Source organism: Procambarus clarkii, chromosome 42, assembly GCF_040958095.1.
Source record: "Procambarus clarkii isolate CNS0578487 chromosome 42, FALCON_Pclarkii_2.0, whole genome shotgun sequence".
In the NCBI taxonomy this organism is placed as follows: domain Eukaryota; kingdom Metazoa; phylum Arthropoda; class Malacostraca; order Decapoda; family Cambaridae; genus Procambarus; species Procambarus clarkii.
Window position 1 is genome coordinate 4,711,036 of NC_091191.1, and position 15,027 is coordinate 4,726,062.

The 15,027-nt window shown below is 35.7% G+C and overlaps 1 protein-coding gene across 1 annotated transcript; it reads right to left on the reverse strand.

The window, feature by feature from the left end:
• Positions 1-635: 635 nt before the first annotated feature.
• Positions 636-15,022, reverse strand: LOC123770353 (CWF19-like protein 1). Its single transcript, XM_045762177.2, has 11 exons — positions 14,888-15,022; positions 12,670-12,830; positions 11,643-11,744; positions 10,175-10,380; positions 8,602-8,720; positions 7,341-7,548; positions 6,719-6,854; positions 4,743-4,916; positions 4,155-4,309; positions 3,598-3,758; positions 636-2,799 (listed from the first exon to the last, which is right to left on the reverse strand). The coding sequence occupies exons 1-11, from the start codon at positions 14,908-14,910 to the stop codon at positions 2,646-2,648; spliced, it is 1,599 nt and encodes a 532-aa protein (XP_045618133.1). The 5' UTR covers positions 14,911-15,022; the 3' UTR covers positions 636-2,645.
• Positions 15,023-15,027: the final 5 nt, after the last annotated feature.

Here is a 15,027-nt window from a genome sequence, read left to right on the forward strand (position 1 = left end):
TTTTAAAGTATTTTTAAACAACATATAAAATGACTGGCATATCAAACATACGTGTCTAATTGTCTCTATACTGTACACATAACAAATGAAAAGACTTTTCAAAATCAAAATAAAGTTACTAAGTTGGGGTCCACCCTCTTATCACACAACAGGAAGACTTCTTTGTAAATTTCTGCATATTTTTAAATACACCTGACACTACTGTGCATAAATTCTTAACTAAAATGTGGACTCTGCTTTTCCTCACATTTTTGTGTAACCAGCCAATATTCTTATGAAACTTTTAAATTATTAATGAAAGATACAAGTTTCACAAATACATCTTATGGCATTAATCTATTACTTAATAAAATTGGCACAATCCATCAGAAGAAATACTTAAAACTCTCAAGCCAATTAAAAAACTATGCAGTATGTAGAATATGTATGTATGTATGCATGCCTAATGTGTAGACAAATCTGACCCGTCTGTGATCATGATCACTGATGTAGAGACCCAAATTTTGTGACACTATTTAACAACAAAAAAGGTCATCATTGTATCATGAACAGTTACAACGGTATAGTTGGGTCATTAAAAAGAGCAAAAGAAAGAAATAGAAAGAGTGAAAGATAGGGAGAGAAATGGAGGTAGGTAGATTATACATTATTTTATTTTTATATACATGAGTTCTTACATTCTTTGTACAGCCACTAGCATGCATAGCATTTTGGACATCTTAATTTTCCCTGGACTACGACCCGCCAAATCGTTTAACAGCCAGGTACCCGTTCACTGCTGGGTGAACAAAGGTATACAGTTAAGGATTGGTGCCTAGTCAATCCTCCCCAGCCATAATACAAACCCAGGCCAAATCGCTCGCGAAGTGCAGTACGGGTATCTTACCACTCACCAGGGTCCATATGCTAATGTTCAGATACAATATACACAACATTATTCAATATAATGTCTCTAAGTTTTATAAATTTGTCTTTTCTCTTAAAATTATATTCCAGTTCCTAAAATTATCTCTAAAGTTGTTGTCGATACAACATCCTCAACAAATTGCTTGCCAGATAGTGACTGGATGAGATGACAAAATGAGTGTCCTGTATTGGGTGATAGATCTCATGAAAAAAGTAGGTGAGATAGTAATACAGTATCAACACACACTTGCATAGCAGTCATGGCAAATTGGCTGGCATGAAGAACTCCACATCTGAGCTTGTATTATTGCTTCTCCAGGATAAAATTACAATCTTTGAATAAGTTCAGCATAATAAGCACCATTCATGCTAATATAAATTATCAAGTACTGTAGTCTATAGCTTAAGCCTTTGCAGTCTCATGAGATGGCACATCTTCATGTATCTTGAAGACAAACTTGTTTGTTCTCGCTGTCCCTTAGTGCTTCTACTCCAGGGAATTCTGTTTGCCCTCAAATTCAGAATGGAAGTTCACTGAATCAGTGTTCTTCTTGTTAAATAGATCATTTATGTCGGTGAGCCAATTGTTTCTCAAAATCAGAACATTTTAGATAATCTAACCCACTATATCTCTTAGTATACAGTATAATATAGTACACTTAGTATAACTTAGCCTGTATGTTCATGCAATATTGCCTCTCAACATCCACATGAAGCACAGGTTGTCTACCCCCTCTCCAGGAGAATTTTGTTTGTTGCTTATGATTATATTATCTTGGGTAGTAGCTGTTTTGCAGGTCTGCCTTGACACGAGACCATGTTGTTCAGCGAATCAAATTCGGTAATAACATTTACCTGTGGCACAGAAAGTGGGAAATCTGCAATCTATTATATATCTACTGTAGTGTTTCACCAACCAGATGGCATCCCTGTTCATCTTGAGCACCAACACAAGTACGATGCACTTATTTATTTCTCTCTTACACATTAAATAGTTAAGCTCTCATAATATTAGCTAATTCATCTTCTTCAATTTTTGAGTAAAACATTTATAAATATTTTACTAATTTTATTTTTTTATACCTACACCCCCTATATTTGTGTATAGTTTCATAATGTTATGGCATGGTCTTGAAATGAGATGGATAAATGAGTGTGGAAAAGAACACATTTCCTACACTCAAATTAAGTTTTTTTTTCCATACTATAGTTCAGTACAGTACAGTACTATAAACTGGAATTTGTTGATATGTGACTGAAATTTATCAATATCTTCATTTTCATGTTGATTTATGGTTAGTAGTTTTGTCGAATAAAATATTTTCATGCTGATTTATGGTTAGCGGTTTTGTCTAATAAACTGATCACCGAGCAGTGTCACCCAAGATGAGAAAAAGAAAAGACCAAGCCAACAAAATGGGCAATATGAAGGTGACCCTGGAAAGCAGTTGAAAAATGTTTAGATGGTGAGGATGATGATGTAGATAAGTATGATAATGATGAAGGAGAGGCATGATGATGAAGATAATAAATATGAGGAGGATGAAGATGATGCATATGATGATGATGATTATTATGATGATTTTAAGCTTGGAAAATACTCTATGCAGCCTCCTATGGATTGTTAAAGGGGTATAAGTAACCAAATATGAGCAAATAAGCATTTTTATAAAAATAATTAAAAACTTTAGGATCATTCAGTCAGTAACAGAACAGTTGAAAAAAAAAGACATCATCAATTATTCATCTTCATCCTCTAAGGTAAAGTCAAATGGTTCAAATGCATCCCGGATTTTGTTGCGAAGCTTTGTTTCCTCTTCTTTGGAACTCTTGCATTCACGCCAGTCAACTAGCTCTGGAACATTTAGTATTGGGGGACTTGCTAACACCTCTCTGGAAAGACAAATTGTTTCATTGCATACATTTTAACAGAATAAATATTAAGTGGATTCAAGGAAGAGATTTAATTCTTATTTATATAGCGTGAGATATACAGCATGAGACAGATTATCTGTTATGTGTTGGATTTTAAAATATGGCACAAGACTACCAAAGGTATTATTAGTAAATGCATATGAGAACCATATGCAGTATACATGAATATAAGGAAAAAATTTAGAACTCTACAAGCCAAAATGCATAAACTTCATTGTAATGTATTGGAATTTTGATATTACTGCATCCTATCTTTTATTTAAAGCTTCCATTATTGATTCATATTGGAGAATTCATCTTCACTTTCTTTTTGAATTCTCATCTTTAAAATTTAAATCACCTCCGTTACATTGTCCTTCAGTCTTATTCCACATAATGTATGTACTGTACTGCATTTCGACATCCCTATTTGGTTCGTTCGTTCGTTCTCGTTCTCTCTCTCTCTCTCTCTCGTTCTCTCTCTCTCTCTCTCTCTCGTTCTCTCTCTCTCTCTCTCTCTCGTTCTCTCTCTCTCTCTCTCTCGTTCTCTCTCTCGTTCTCTCTCTCGTTCTCTCTCTCTCGTTCTCTCTCTCTCTCTCTCTCTCTCTCTCTCTCTCTCTCTCTCTCTCGTTCTCTCTCTCTCTCGTTCTCTCTCTCTCTCGTTCTCTCTCTCTCTCTCTCTCAGCTTCATTAGTAATTTCACATATAATATTTTACAGGTATTCTATAGCCTATTTATGGTAAGCAGAGCTCTATAGCATGCCATTTATATCCTACCTTCCAAACTGAAGTGGAAAGCTTTTCCTAATTCTGTGATAGAGCTTTTCACCAGTGGGAAGTTCAGCATAAAAGAATGGTGTTCCTGCCGGTGCTACTTGTGCAATATCTGATAACTTTGGAATTTCATCCAACTCGATGCCATTATCCTCTGCCACATCCTGGAAATGTTAAGTCAATTATTTATTATATCCAGAAATATGACATTAAGACATGAAATACAAGAAATACTGAACTGTCACTAAATAAAATGTACAATATATTAGGATTTATATAAGTATTACTTTTAAATAATTTTCAGCATGTACAATACATTAAAGCAAGTACAGTATTGTAAATTCTGCAAGGTTTCTGCACCATTAGCCAAAATTAACTAATATACTGAATTGAAATCTGACATTAAAGGAGCAGGAATATGTAATTAGCCAAACAAGATAAAGATAAGAGTTCGCTTGTGATAATATAGATACCCTTTGCATTTGTAAACTGACTACAGTGTATGTTAAAAATCTGTGTAACAGAAATAATCTTCCTTAGAAGCTCAACAATATACAAACCATGAATATCTCTCTGACTTGAGAGGCAGCTTCGGCAGGTATTGGAACAACTTGAACTTGTAAATGCTGAGTGCGGTAATTCCTCTCAAAGAAAACAACATCTTTGCCTTTCTTTTTAAACATTCTTTTCAGTGCCTTTTTGAACTTCTCAACTTCTGTGAGGATAAGTTAAAATTATAAATTTAATTGTGAATTATACAAACAAACAAAAATATCAATTAAATATACTGTACAGTACTGCATATGAATTATACATGTATTCATATGGCATTCAACTTAACGAACTGGGGGAACACAAGAATGTGTTAAGGTATATGTAATACAAAGAAAGTTACTGAAAACAGCATAATTTTGTCTAAGAGTTTAACGTTACATTTATGATAATGCAAGTATCGGATGAAAATTTGATGTTCAGGTAAGTGTTAATGATAAATTAGACAATACCCACAGAGTTATATTTCTATAATTTGATGAAAATTTAGATTGCAGTATACAATTACGAGATGATATTGCTGTACTAGCAAATTAGTGTCAAAATGAATGATGCCAAATCATTTTAAGAGATAAAAGATATATTGCAGTATTTACCTTCTCTGCTGTCATCATCCAGGTCTGGAGTACTCTGGAAGTGGGTTATGGGCAAGATGAGCAAATGCTGAGGTACAAGGCCACCCTTTGCTAGAGCCAGGTACACATGATCCCCCACACTCACCACCAAGTGCTTCTCTACTTCTGGGCTGGCCAGGCAGAACCAGCATGGACCTGAAGTCATCAAAGTTTGCTATAAAATCTAAATACAGTACATTACTTGGGATCTTGTCAAAATATTTGTATACTCAAATTAAAATATTAGGAATACATTAAAAATAAAATATTTAAAACACATTTTACTGCAAGTGGACAGTAATGCAAATAAAGCTTCATACTAACAAGATGATGCATTTGAAGTGATCTGGCATGCTCAAAGACATGCAATATGTTTCTGTTTTGCAATGAATTATGACTGCTCACTGTTCCAATGTTCCAAAACATGTTCCAAAACTCATTTTACAAGACATTCTTACTAAACACTAATACAAAATTTCACTAAATGCTACTGAATAAAAGTGTCAATACTGTAGTTAAATACATATACAGTACTGTATTTACAGTACTAATTATTCATCCATATAAATATTTTTTTAAGATTACAACTTGTGGGAAGCTCTACACCAAGTCACATGAAGAAGTGAGGTACTGCAGTGGATGGCTTGCTTAAGTGAGACAGTGTTAAAAGTACGAGAGGCTGGTTAGTGAAGAAAATACTTTATGTGCAGACTGGAGCGTGCCCAACAAGTATGCAAGTGCCCAGCAAGTGTGAGAAGTGACAGCAATTGCTAGTGGCAATATTGTGAGAACAGCTTGTAAACTTTCTTCACTGCTAAATTGCAAATGGCCACTTAGTAAGCGATTATGCATGTTATATTTACAAACAAGTATTTGCTCCAATTATCCTATTAAAGCTATTTAATTATCTTCCAACAGAACTAAAGCAGAAATATAATTACTGAAATATAGACATATGTTTATGTCTATATATATGTTTATGTAAACAGTATACATTTAATGAAATCTTTCTGTTTGTGTTTGTGAAAATGAATACATGTGTGTGATAATATGCAAGAAGTGTACGTGAATCTGTGCAAAGTGAATATTCAAGTACACTTTTATTATATACACTTGTATATACTGTACAGAAGTAAATGCATGTCAGCTACACAAGCATCTTCACACATACATCTATGGGGCCTCGTGGCTGAGTGGACAGCACTCGAGGGTCGTAGTCCTAAGGGCCCCGGGTTCGATTCCCGGCCGAGGCGGAAACAAATGGGGAGAGTTTTTCACCCTGATGGTCCTGTTCACCTACCTTGAGGTTACCTTGAGGTGCTTCCGGGGCTTGTGAAAATGCTTAGCGTCCCCGCGGCCCGGTCGTCGACCAGGCCTCCTGGTTGCTGGACTGATCAACCAGGCTGTCCAGCAACCAGGAGGCCTGGTCGACGACCGGGCCGCGGGGACGCTAAGCCCCGGAAGCACCTCAAAGTAACCTCAAGGTAGGTGAACAGGACCATCAGGGTGAAAAACTCTCCCCATTTGTTTCCGCCTCGGCTGGGAATCGAACCCGGGGCCATTAGGACCTAAGAGTAAATAGGTACTTGGGAGTTAGACAGCTGCTACAGGCTACTTCCTGGTGATGTGGGTGTGTGTGCGCGTGTGTATTAGAAATATATGAAGTTGATATAATTGAGGAAAAAATAGATTGGTTAGAATGGCAGGGTCCAAGAGCAAATAGCTCAATTCTGCAGACAAATACTAAATACACACTGTAAATACAGTATACATGTCCATATACAGTACTCATAAAAAGACATTTTGCACTTATAGTCTCAATTTATATACTGTTTGAATATCTTAATGATTAATATGTACTGTACTGAAACACCTCTACTACCAAATCCCTCAAATAAGCAAGACTTGACCATCCAATTTCATTTTCAGCATCAGCAGAACATGCCACACGCACTAACCAGTCGGTTTAGGAGGCATCCGTTTTTTTTGTCCATTCTCGTCTCCTTCTCCCCTTCTCCTCTTGCCTTTGCCATCATCGTATGGTTTGGGGTTCATATCATAGAAGAACTGTGCTGCAGTGCTTTGTGCCGCTGTCTACAATGTCAAAAATGGCTAAATTTTATGCAGATTATTAACTTAAGCAAATGTATTCATAAGTTTGCTCTTGAGAACCATTTACAATACTAAAAGAAATGAAAGAGGATATAAAAGCACAAGTACAAAATTTGTAATGAAGGGAGGTTCCTTAGAAGGTTCAATTTAGAAGAACAATGTTACCAAAGTCAGCTGCATAGAATACATGTCATGTCTGTGCCAGTATGACCAAGTGCAAAGATTTAAATAAGTTGCCCATGGCAACTTCTCAAAAGTTAACTTCTCAAACTTCTCGGAAACCTCAATTTCACCCTGTTTGACTATGATTTGCTTGGTAGACCCCGTCAACAGTGGAACCTAACCATGGGACAAGCAAGCAGAATAGCCGGGGAATATGTTAACCTTTGATAGTTATTGTATACTGAATGCTTGTAGAGCAACTTCTTGCTGTCACAATTTAATAATCAGTGTTAAAATGTACTGTACCTGTCTTGGTTGTTGAGCAATATTACCATCTGAATAGGGACACTCAGTGACATCTGGAGGCTGTTTTGTGAGCTCTGCTTGATCGCAGTGAACCATGGGAGTGATATTGAAGGCATAAAGCCATTTATGCTTCTCAGGATTTCCCACTTTTGCTAATCCTATGAAGCGACTGACATGGCGTGTTTTTTCTTGCAAAACTATGTGGTTCCTAGGCAAGTAAAAACAGAAAATATGAATTAATACACTCGTAGATTCATAATTGGTAATTATCCTATAGCAATATGTATCACCTAATACTGTACTTACAAATTTGATTACATAACTTGAATGTGACGAGGAAGAGAAAGATGGATATTTGGAGTTTAAATTTATTTGACTGGGTAATTATCAGAAAAATACAACTTTTTATATGAAAAGTTTTTTTTTCCAAGCAAGTCTTTCGGTCACTTCCTTAGGCAAAAGTCCTCCTCCTCCAGGACTCAGCAGACTTGAGCCAGGGTCAGGGCAATTTTATCATCCTCGACAGAAAGGGTTATTTAAAAAAAAACCTCCACTTGGCCATCTATAGGGAAAGAGACACTGAACTATTCTCAATCCAGCCCTGTATGATTTGGACTAAACACTAATTTAACAGTCTCCGTGGTGTAGGGGTAAGACACTCGCCTGGCGTTCCGCGAGCGCTATGTCATGGGTTCGTATCCTGGCCGGGGAGGATTTACTGGGCGCAATTCCTTAACTGTAGCCTCTGTTTAACGCAACAGTAAAATGTGTACTTGGATGAAAAAACGATTCTTCGCGGCAGGGGATCGTATTCCAGGGACCTGCCCGAAACGCTACGCGTACTAGTGGCTGTACAAGAATGTAACAACTCTTGTATATATATATATATATATATATATATATATATATATATATATATATATACAGTATATATATATATATATATATATATATATATATATATATATATATATATATATATATATATATATAAAAAATTAGTTTTTAAAATTAAGTGGTTTTAAAATTTTAAAAGTGGTTAAATGTACACTAAAGTGTACATTTAAACACTTAAACTTTAGTGTAGTCAGACCAGTGGGGTTTAGTGGGGTCAGACTAGCATATAGAATCCTGCGTATAAAAATATTGTTATACCATTTATTTTAGTTAGATGCTGACTAACAAGTAACACTTATTGGTTTATAGCTCAGAAAAAAAAGAGAAGAATGCAAAATATTTGAATAAGTTCCAGCTAGCTTACCTATATGGTAATCGCTCATAATATACGCCTTCAACTCCAGAAAAATGGTATCGAGGTCGCACTTTGAATGCCAATCTTGATATCATGGTTGATCCTGTAACCTCAGGATCACAGCCTTCCTGGAAACATTGATACTCATTGACATTACTGAAAAAACTTTTTCACTTACTTGACTTTTTGTCTATGGTTCACAAAATCAGTCAACTTCCCCATCATTCATATCAATGCCACCATTAACCTGTTCCCCCCCCCCCCCTTCATGAGATGGAGAGAAATGAGCCTGGAAGAAAAATAACAACATATAGAAAGAAGGATAAATATATTCAACCCATCCTCCTGTTTAGATAGCACCTATTGTGACGATCGTCAATAGTCAGAATTTACGTTCTTAGCTTTTAGATAGTAGTATAATGACAAGTAAGGAATTCTTTTCAAATAAATGAAGCTAGAACACAAACATAAATATTCCTCTGCCTAGTACAGCATACACACATACTATATTAGGCCTTAGATGTTGACCAGACCACACACTGGAAGGTGAAAGGACGACGACATTTCGGTCTGTCCTGGATCATTCTCAAGTCGATTGAGAATGGTCCAGGATGGACCGAAACGTCGCCGTCCCTTCCCCTTCTAGTGTGTGGTCTGGTCAACATACTTCAGCCACGTTATTGTGACTCATCGCCTGCACAGGCCTTAGATATTGTGTATTAGGCCTATGCAGGTTAGGTTAGCTTGTAAAAGCAACACAAGTAAAAAATAGTTTTCTGTTTTGTCCAACTCAATAGTTTAGACTTCTATTTTCTAATTTCACTGTACATCAGTATACATACTATGGTCCTAATCGTTACTATAAGTACAACCAAAACCGGAGGATGGGCTGATATATTATACACTTCATATCATCTTGTGACTGCACCCACCCCAGCTAACCATTCACAGCAGTGATCCATTGCCTCATACATCTGTGTGTAGTACTTTAAATGACAATTAATGGAATATATACAGTATGTCAAATATTCACTCCCTCTTCAAAAATATTCCACCTAACCTTACTTCCAAATGCTTCTTGTGCACTGTTCACACACTCACTCCCCACTACCTAACACTAAACCATTTTGTTGGACTTCGTCCTTCTCCAAACCTCAAATTTACTGGAATACATTTTCTTCACCAATCTATCGTAAGCTATTTGTTCAATATGACCAAATAACTGCCATACACATTCCTCATTTTTACAATTTACAGTTCACATCTTTCAAGGCTATTATCATTCCTTTCTCTATTCTCCTAACATCAAACATAAGCACAACCTCTCCTTTATGCAGCCAATCTCAGAGGAACTGAAAAAATAGAGCATGCCCAGAAAACTCGGCAAACTCCATATGGTTTGTAGTAACAAAGTAACTTCACACAACACCTAGTTTCCTATTTATGGGAATCTCTTTTTTTTTTCAACAACTTAGTCAAATAAAACCTGACAACTGAATTTACCTAAACAAATTAAACTATTACAGGAATTGCTACAACTTCAGTTGAAGTAATGATGCCCAAAAGAAAAACATTCACTCACACATTTCTTAGCAAAGTTACAGATAGCACTTGGCCACTGACTAGAGATGAGTATGTCTATAGCTGGTTTACTAGTAGCTTGAGTTTCAAGTGAAGCGATATCATCAAAGATGAATGTACCAGGACTTTTCTTATTTGTGCTGGCCTGCGTCCCACTCAGGTACATTATCCTCAAACCACTGGTGCAAGGATAGATACCACTTGGGCCTGTAGGACAGAATTGATGACATATTATTGCTAAAGAAGGTAACTGCTGTATGAAGAATCAAATTATGGAGATACTGTACAGTAGTTATTTGCTTTATAACAACACATAAGAAGGGAGGTGTATTAAATAACAGCAATTACAGTGTATGATTCTATAGTACATACTGTACAGTAAATTCCTGGTTCTATGCAGGGATGTGAGAATAGTGAATTAACTAAATCTTTAAGAATTTGTGCTATAGTAATTACTTTCATGTTCTTTAAAATTCTGCTAATACAGTAGAGAACAGTAAAAAAAATTGTATGGTTTTATAGCATGAGTGTATTGTTATGCATTACTGCCAATTTGTCGAGATACCATCACTAAATAAAGACCTATCATTATATACAATTACTTATCAGAAAGGCAATCAGACACCATTGTCTTCAAACAGCACCAATGCAAAAGTAGGTTAAGTCTGATGAGAACCAGTTTAGGCATTCTTAAAATAAGTCACAAAAATTAAGGGCAGACAAAATATGTGTAAAATTTAAATGGATGAGAGTTTGATAGTGCATTAATAAATCTATAATGCCTTTATTATTAAAGTAGTTCATTGGAACTAGGCAGCCACTCTTTCAAAATCCAGCAAAACCTTTTAGCCAAAGGTCAGAGGCCATACCAATCTATGTTAATCAGTTCTAGAGCACGTCAAAACTAGTTTACAGGTCAAATATGAGGGGACTCACAACACTGGTTGTGAAGAGAATGAAGATAAGAATATACTGAGTAATTGCTGTTGAAGCCAGGCATAGCAGAAAAACATCAAAATATGGCCATTATAAGTTAATCAGGTCTGAGGAACAATGAAACTCATCGATATTTTTACAAGTAAATTTGACAGTTAGCCAAGCTAATAACAATCAAAAAGATTTGGCTAACGGACTAAGGTATGTAACTTAAGTAAATGGATAAACAAACTAAGAACATTATGCTTCTCTAATTGCTTAAGTACTGAAAGAAAATAGTCCATTAAAATATACACAGCAAAACTATAAAATATCCACCTACAGGATATAAAAAGACTAATGTAACTAATACGTATAATATACAGTATATACTAATATAAGTGCAGATACTGTATATTAATGAGTATATAATATATATATTATATACTCATTACTTATAATGAGTATATAATATTTTGTAGTACAGTACAAATATACTTTGTACTGTACTACATTACTGTACTGTAATGTACAGTACACTGTATTTCACTTACCCAGGTATATAACATTTTCACAAAGCTCGCAGCCCTTCATGTCGGGATAATTGCTGTGGTGCCCTAAATGGCTAGGTCCCAAGACGTAAGTCGGCAGAGGAACTGGAATTTTACAAGCCAAAATAAATTAAAAATTCATAGATGGTGTTCTATTAAAAAGCCATAAAATGTTGCAAAATACTACGGATAATATTTTCTCTTATGTTTTAGTAATTTACAAGCTTAAAGAAAGTACTGTACTGATCAGTCTATATGTACAGGAGTTTATTTGCGGCCAAAAGCATTTACATGCAATAATTATTATATTTATGTTTGTTACTGTGAGAAGACCTCCAATCTTGCAGTATAATGCAATTTTACCCCAATTCATTAAACATATGGATAACATTAATATATATAATCTGGATGTAAAATATAGTCTTAAAAGGCATTTCTGAAAAACACCTGTGTATTGTATATATATAGTGTGCAAAACCAATTTTCATAGTCTAGTGATTTCCTAGTCATCAGGACATTAAAAATAAGGACAACTTCCTTCCAATCCATGATAGAAATCTAGCAAAATTACCGCCACTTCCTCATGTAGAATACAGAATTGCCAACTAGTCAGAATGCAGGGACTTGATGCTGTACCCCAGGAAGCAGTAGAAGAACTAAAGTCTAAAATAAAAGGATCAAGTTCAGAGGCACAAGATATTGGATTGCTGGTATCCATGCAAGGAAAAACTGCTAGTGCTCAATGTTCGAATGACTGGCACCCATCCTGAATACCCAAGACTGAAAAATAGCTGGCACCCATCCTGTAATGACGGTATTTTTTGAGCTGATAAATGTAAATATAACAGTTGAAAACAAAACCTTAAGACTGACCAATTTCTTTCCAATAAAGATAAAAATGTTACTAAAAAGTAAAGAGTTCTTGTGGTATAAAAACATGGACAAAGAAGTTAATACATTTTAGTAATTATATTCCTTAAACTGAAAGAGAATGAAAATACAGTTCAGTATCAGGAAATAAATTGATTACCTTTCACATCACCATTTTTGTACTGAATCCACTGTGAATTGTCAGGTCCAAAGAAGTCTCCCACACACAGCAGCATGGAAAATGGACCGTTCTTTTGATTCACATTTGAAACACGTTTAAAAAGCTGGTTGAAATTTCCAACAACATCTCCACACACAAGACTGAAAAAATGGGAGTAATTCATAAAATGATGTTAAATGGACTCTTCACCAATGTACAGAGGTTCCTAAAATTTATGTTGAGTTAGCATTAAAAGTAGTGATGCATCACAATATTTTTTTTTTATGTGGGGCTGCCTGTGTAGATGCATGTGTGGCTTTATTTATTATTTGTGCCTGCAGGATCGTGTTATTAGTTCTTGAATCCTGTCTTTCTGATAAGTTGTTTAATGTATTTACTCCCAACCTATTTTCCACTACTACATACTGTACAGTATACAGTATTTCTCTCTAAAATGCACACACACACACATGCTATATGAACACACTTTGTCATACCCAAAATACAATGTGCAGCTTTTAACTCAAAAAAGGAATGCTGGTGCTCTGCAGTTGACCCACACTGGCCTAGTGCCATGTGGAGCAATACATCTGTTGTACATTCTGTGGGGCTATTTCTGCAGTTTTTTGAGGAAAATGCCCTTACTAATGGCAGATATGAAGAGAAAGTGTTAATGGTGCACCAATACCAAGGAAGAGGTAACCCATTACTCTTGAAACCAAGGGATTTGATATGAGAATACCACCAATTCAGATTGTACATGTTTGGTGAAAGAGCTCCATAATCTCCTTTTAATTTTTTAATTTATTTATATATACAAGAGTTCTTGCATTCTTGTACAGCCACTAGCATGCATAGTATTTTAGGCAAGTCCTTAATCCTAATGTTCCCTGGAATACAACCCACCAAATCGTTTAACAACCAGGTACCCATTCACTGCTGGGTGAACAGAGGCTACAGTTATGGATTAGTGCCCAGTAAATCCTCCCTGGCCAAGAATATGGACTGAGGCCAAAGCACTTGCGAAACGCCAGGTGAGTGTGTTACCACTTTGCCACGGTACCTCTTCCAATATTTGTAATTAGACCTTTTCCTGCCTCCAAATTTCTCAAGCCTGCCTAACAGGACAACTCCATCATTTAAAGTAAATAAAACGCTGTTTGTTCTTTATATATAAAAAATAAAATTTGGTTTTATATGACAATTTTTGATGAACTGAGAACATATGTCCTTTATATAATTGCACCAATAAAAAATCTGATTCCAACTTACAAACAACATGACTTACAAAAGCCTTTCTGCACAACATCCCATTTGCAAGCAAGCCACTCCCTGTATATAACCACCACTTGCTTTCAACAAGAAATGCCTTTTGCTCTTTATAACTAGCTTTACAAATAGGATATTATATATCTGCTCACGATCCTCTAGCCTAGCCAAAGCCAGGCTTCTTTGCTCTGGTTGGACATCGGCATCAGCATCTTCCCTCAATGTTCAGTGGTTTATATCTTGCTATATTGACCGAGAGGGTCTGATATTAATATGCAAGGTTGCATGCTGTTTGGCAAGCATTGGTGGTAGTTTTAATATAGTTGAATTTACAATATTTAATTTCATGGATACCCAGGTTAGGCAACTGTTGTGGGATTGCATCCTTGGGTAGGTCAGTAGTTCAACCTTGGAGGCGGGGGGAGCTTTGAGGCGTCTAAAGTACTGTATATAGGATTCCTGCCCCGACAAAACGAATTGTTCATTATTATTATTCTCTGAAAGGTGAGTGATTTCACTCTGACATCTTACAGCTACATTTGCAGATTTTCTTTATAATAGTGTACTGATCCACTCAGAATTATCCAAAACTTGTGCTGGCATTTAAACTATGACCACACACACACACACACACATTGTGTACACTACATATAAAGCATAAATATTTGTTCTAATATTTTTGTTGAGTTAGATTAGTGAGTGATCACTGTCCATCTTGTCACTATAGTGTCTATCTCAAATTCACACTGAATACAAGTTCGTACATATAATTAAAATGTAAAATAAATTCAGGTTAAGAATTATTTGGGAAAATAAAAATTACTCTACATAGGCTATGATTTAAAACGTGTGAATTTACATTTTTGTTACAGAGGCGTTACTTCGCAGTTTCCTCTTCAGGGCGCTCTCGTGATGCGTAACTTAACAAAATAAACACATTGATACTCACATCTTTTCTACATTGTTTGGCATTTTCAAGATAGAAACAGCTCCCAGAATCTCTAAATAAAAGCGAGAAAGTGCAAAGGTTGTTTAAAAAAGAACAATCACATGGGTGCCGCCATTACCTCTGGATGTAAACAAGCTGGG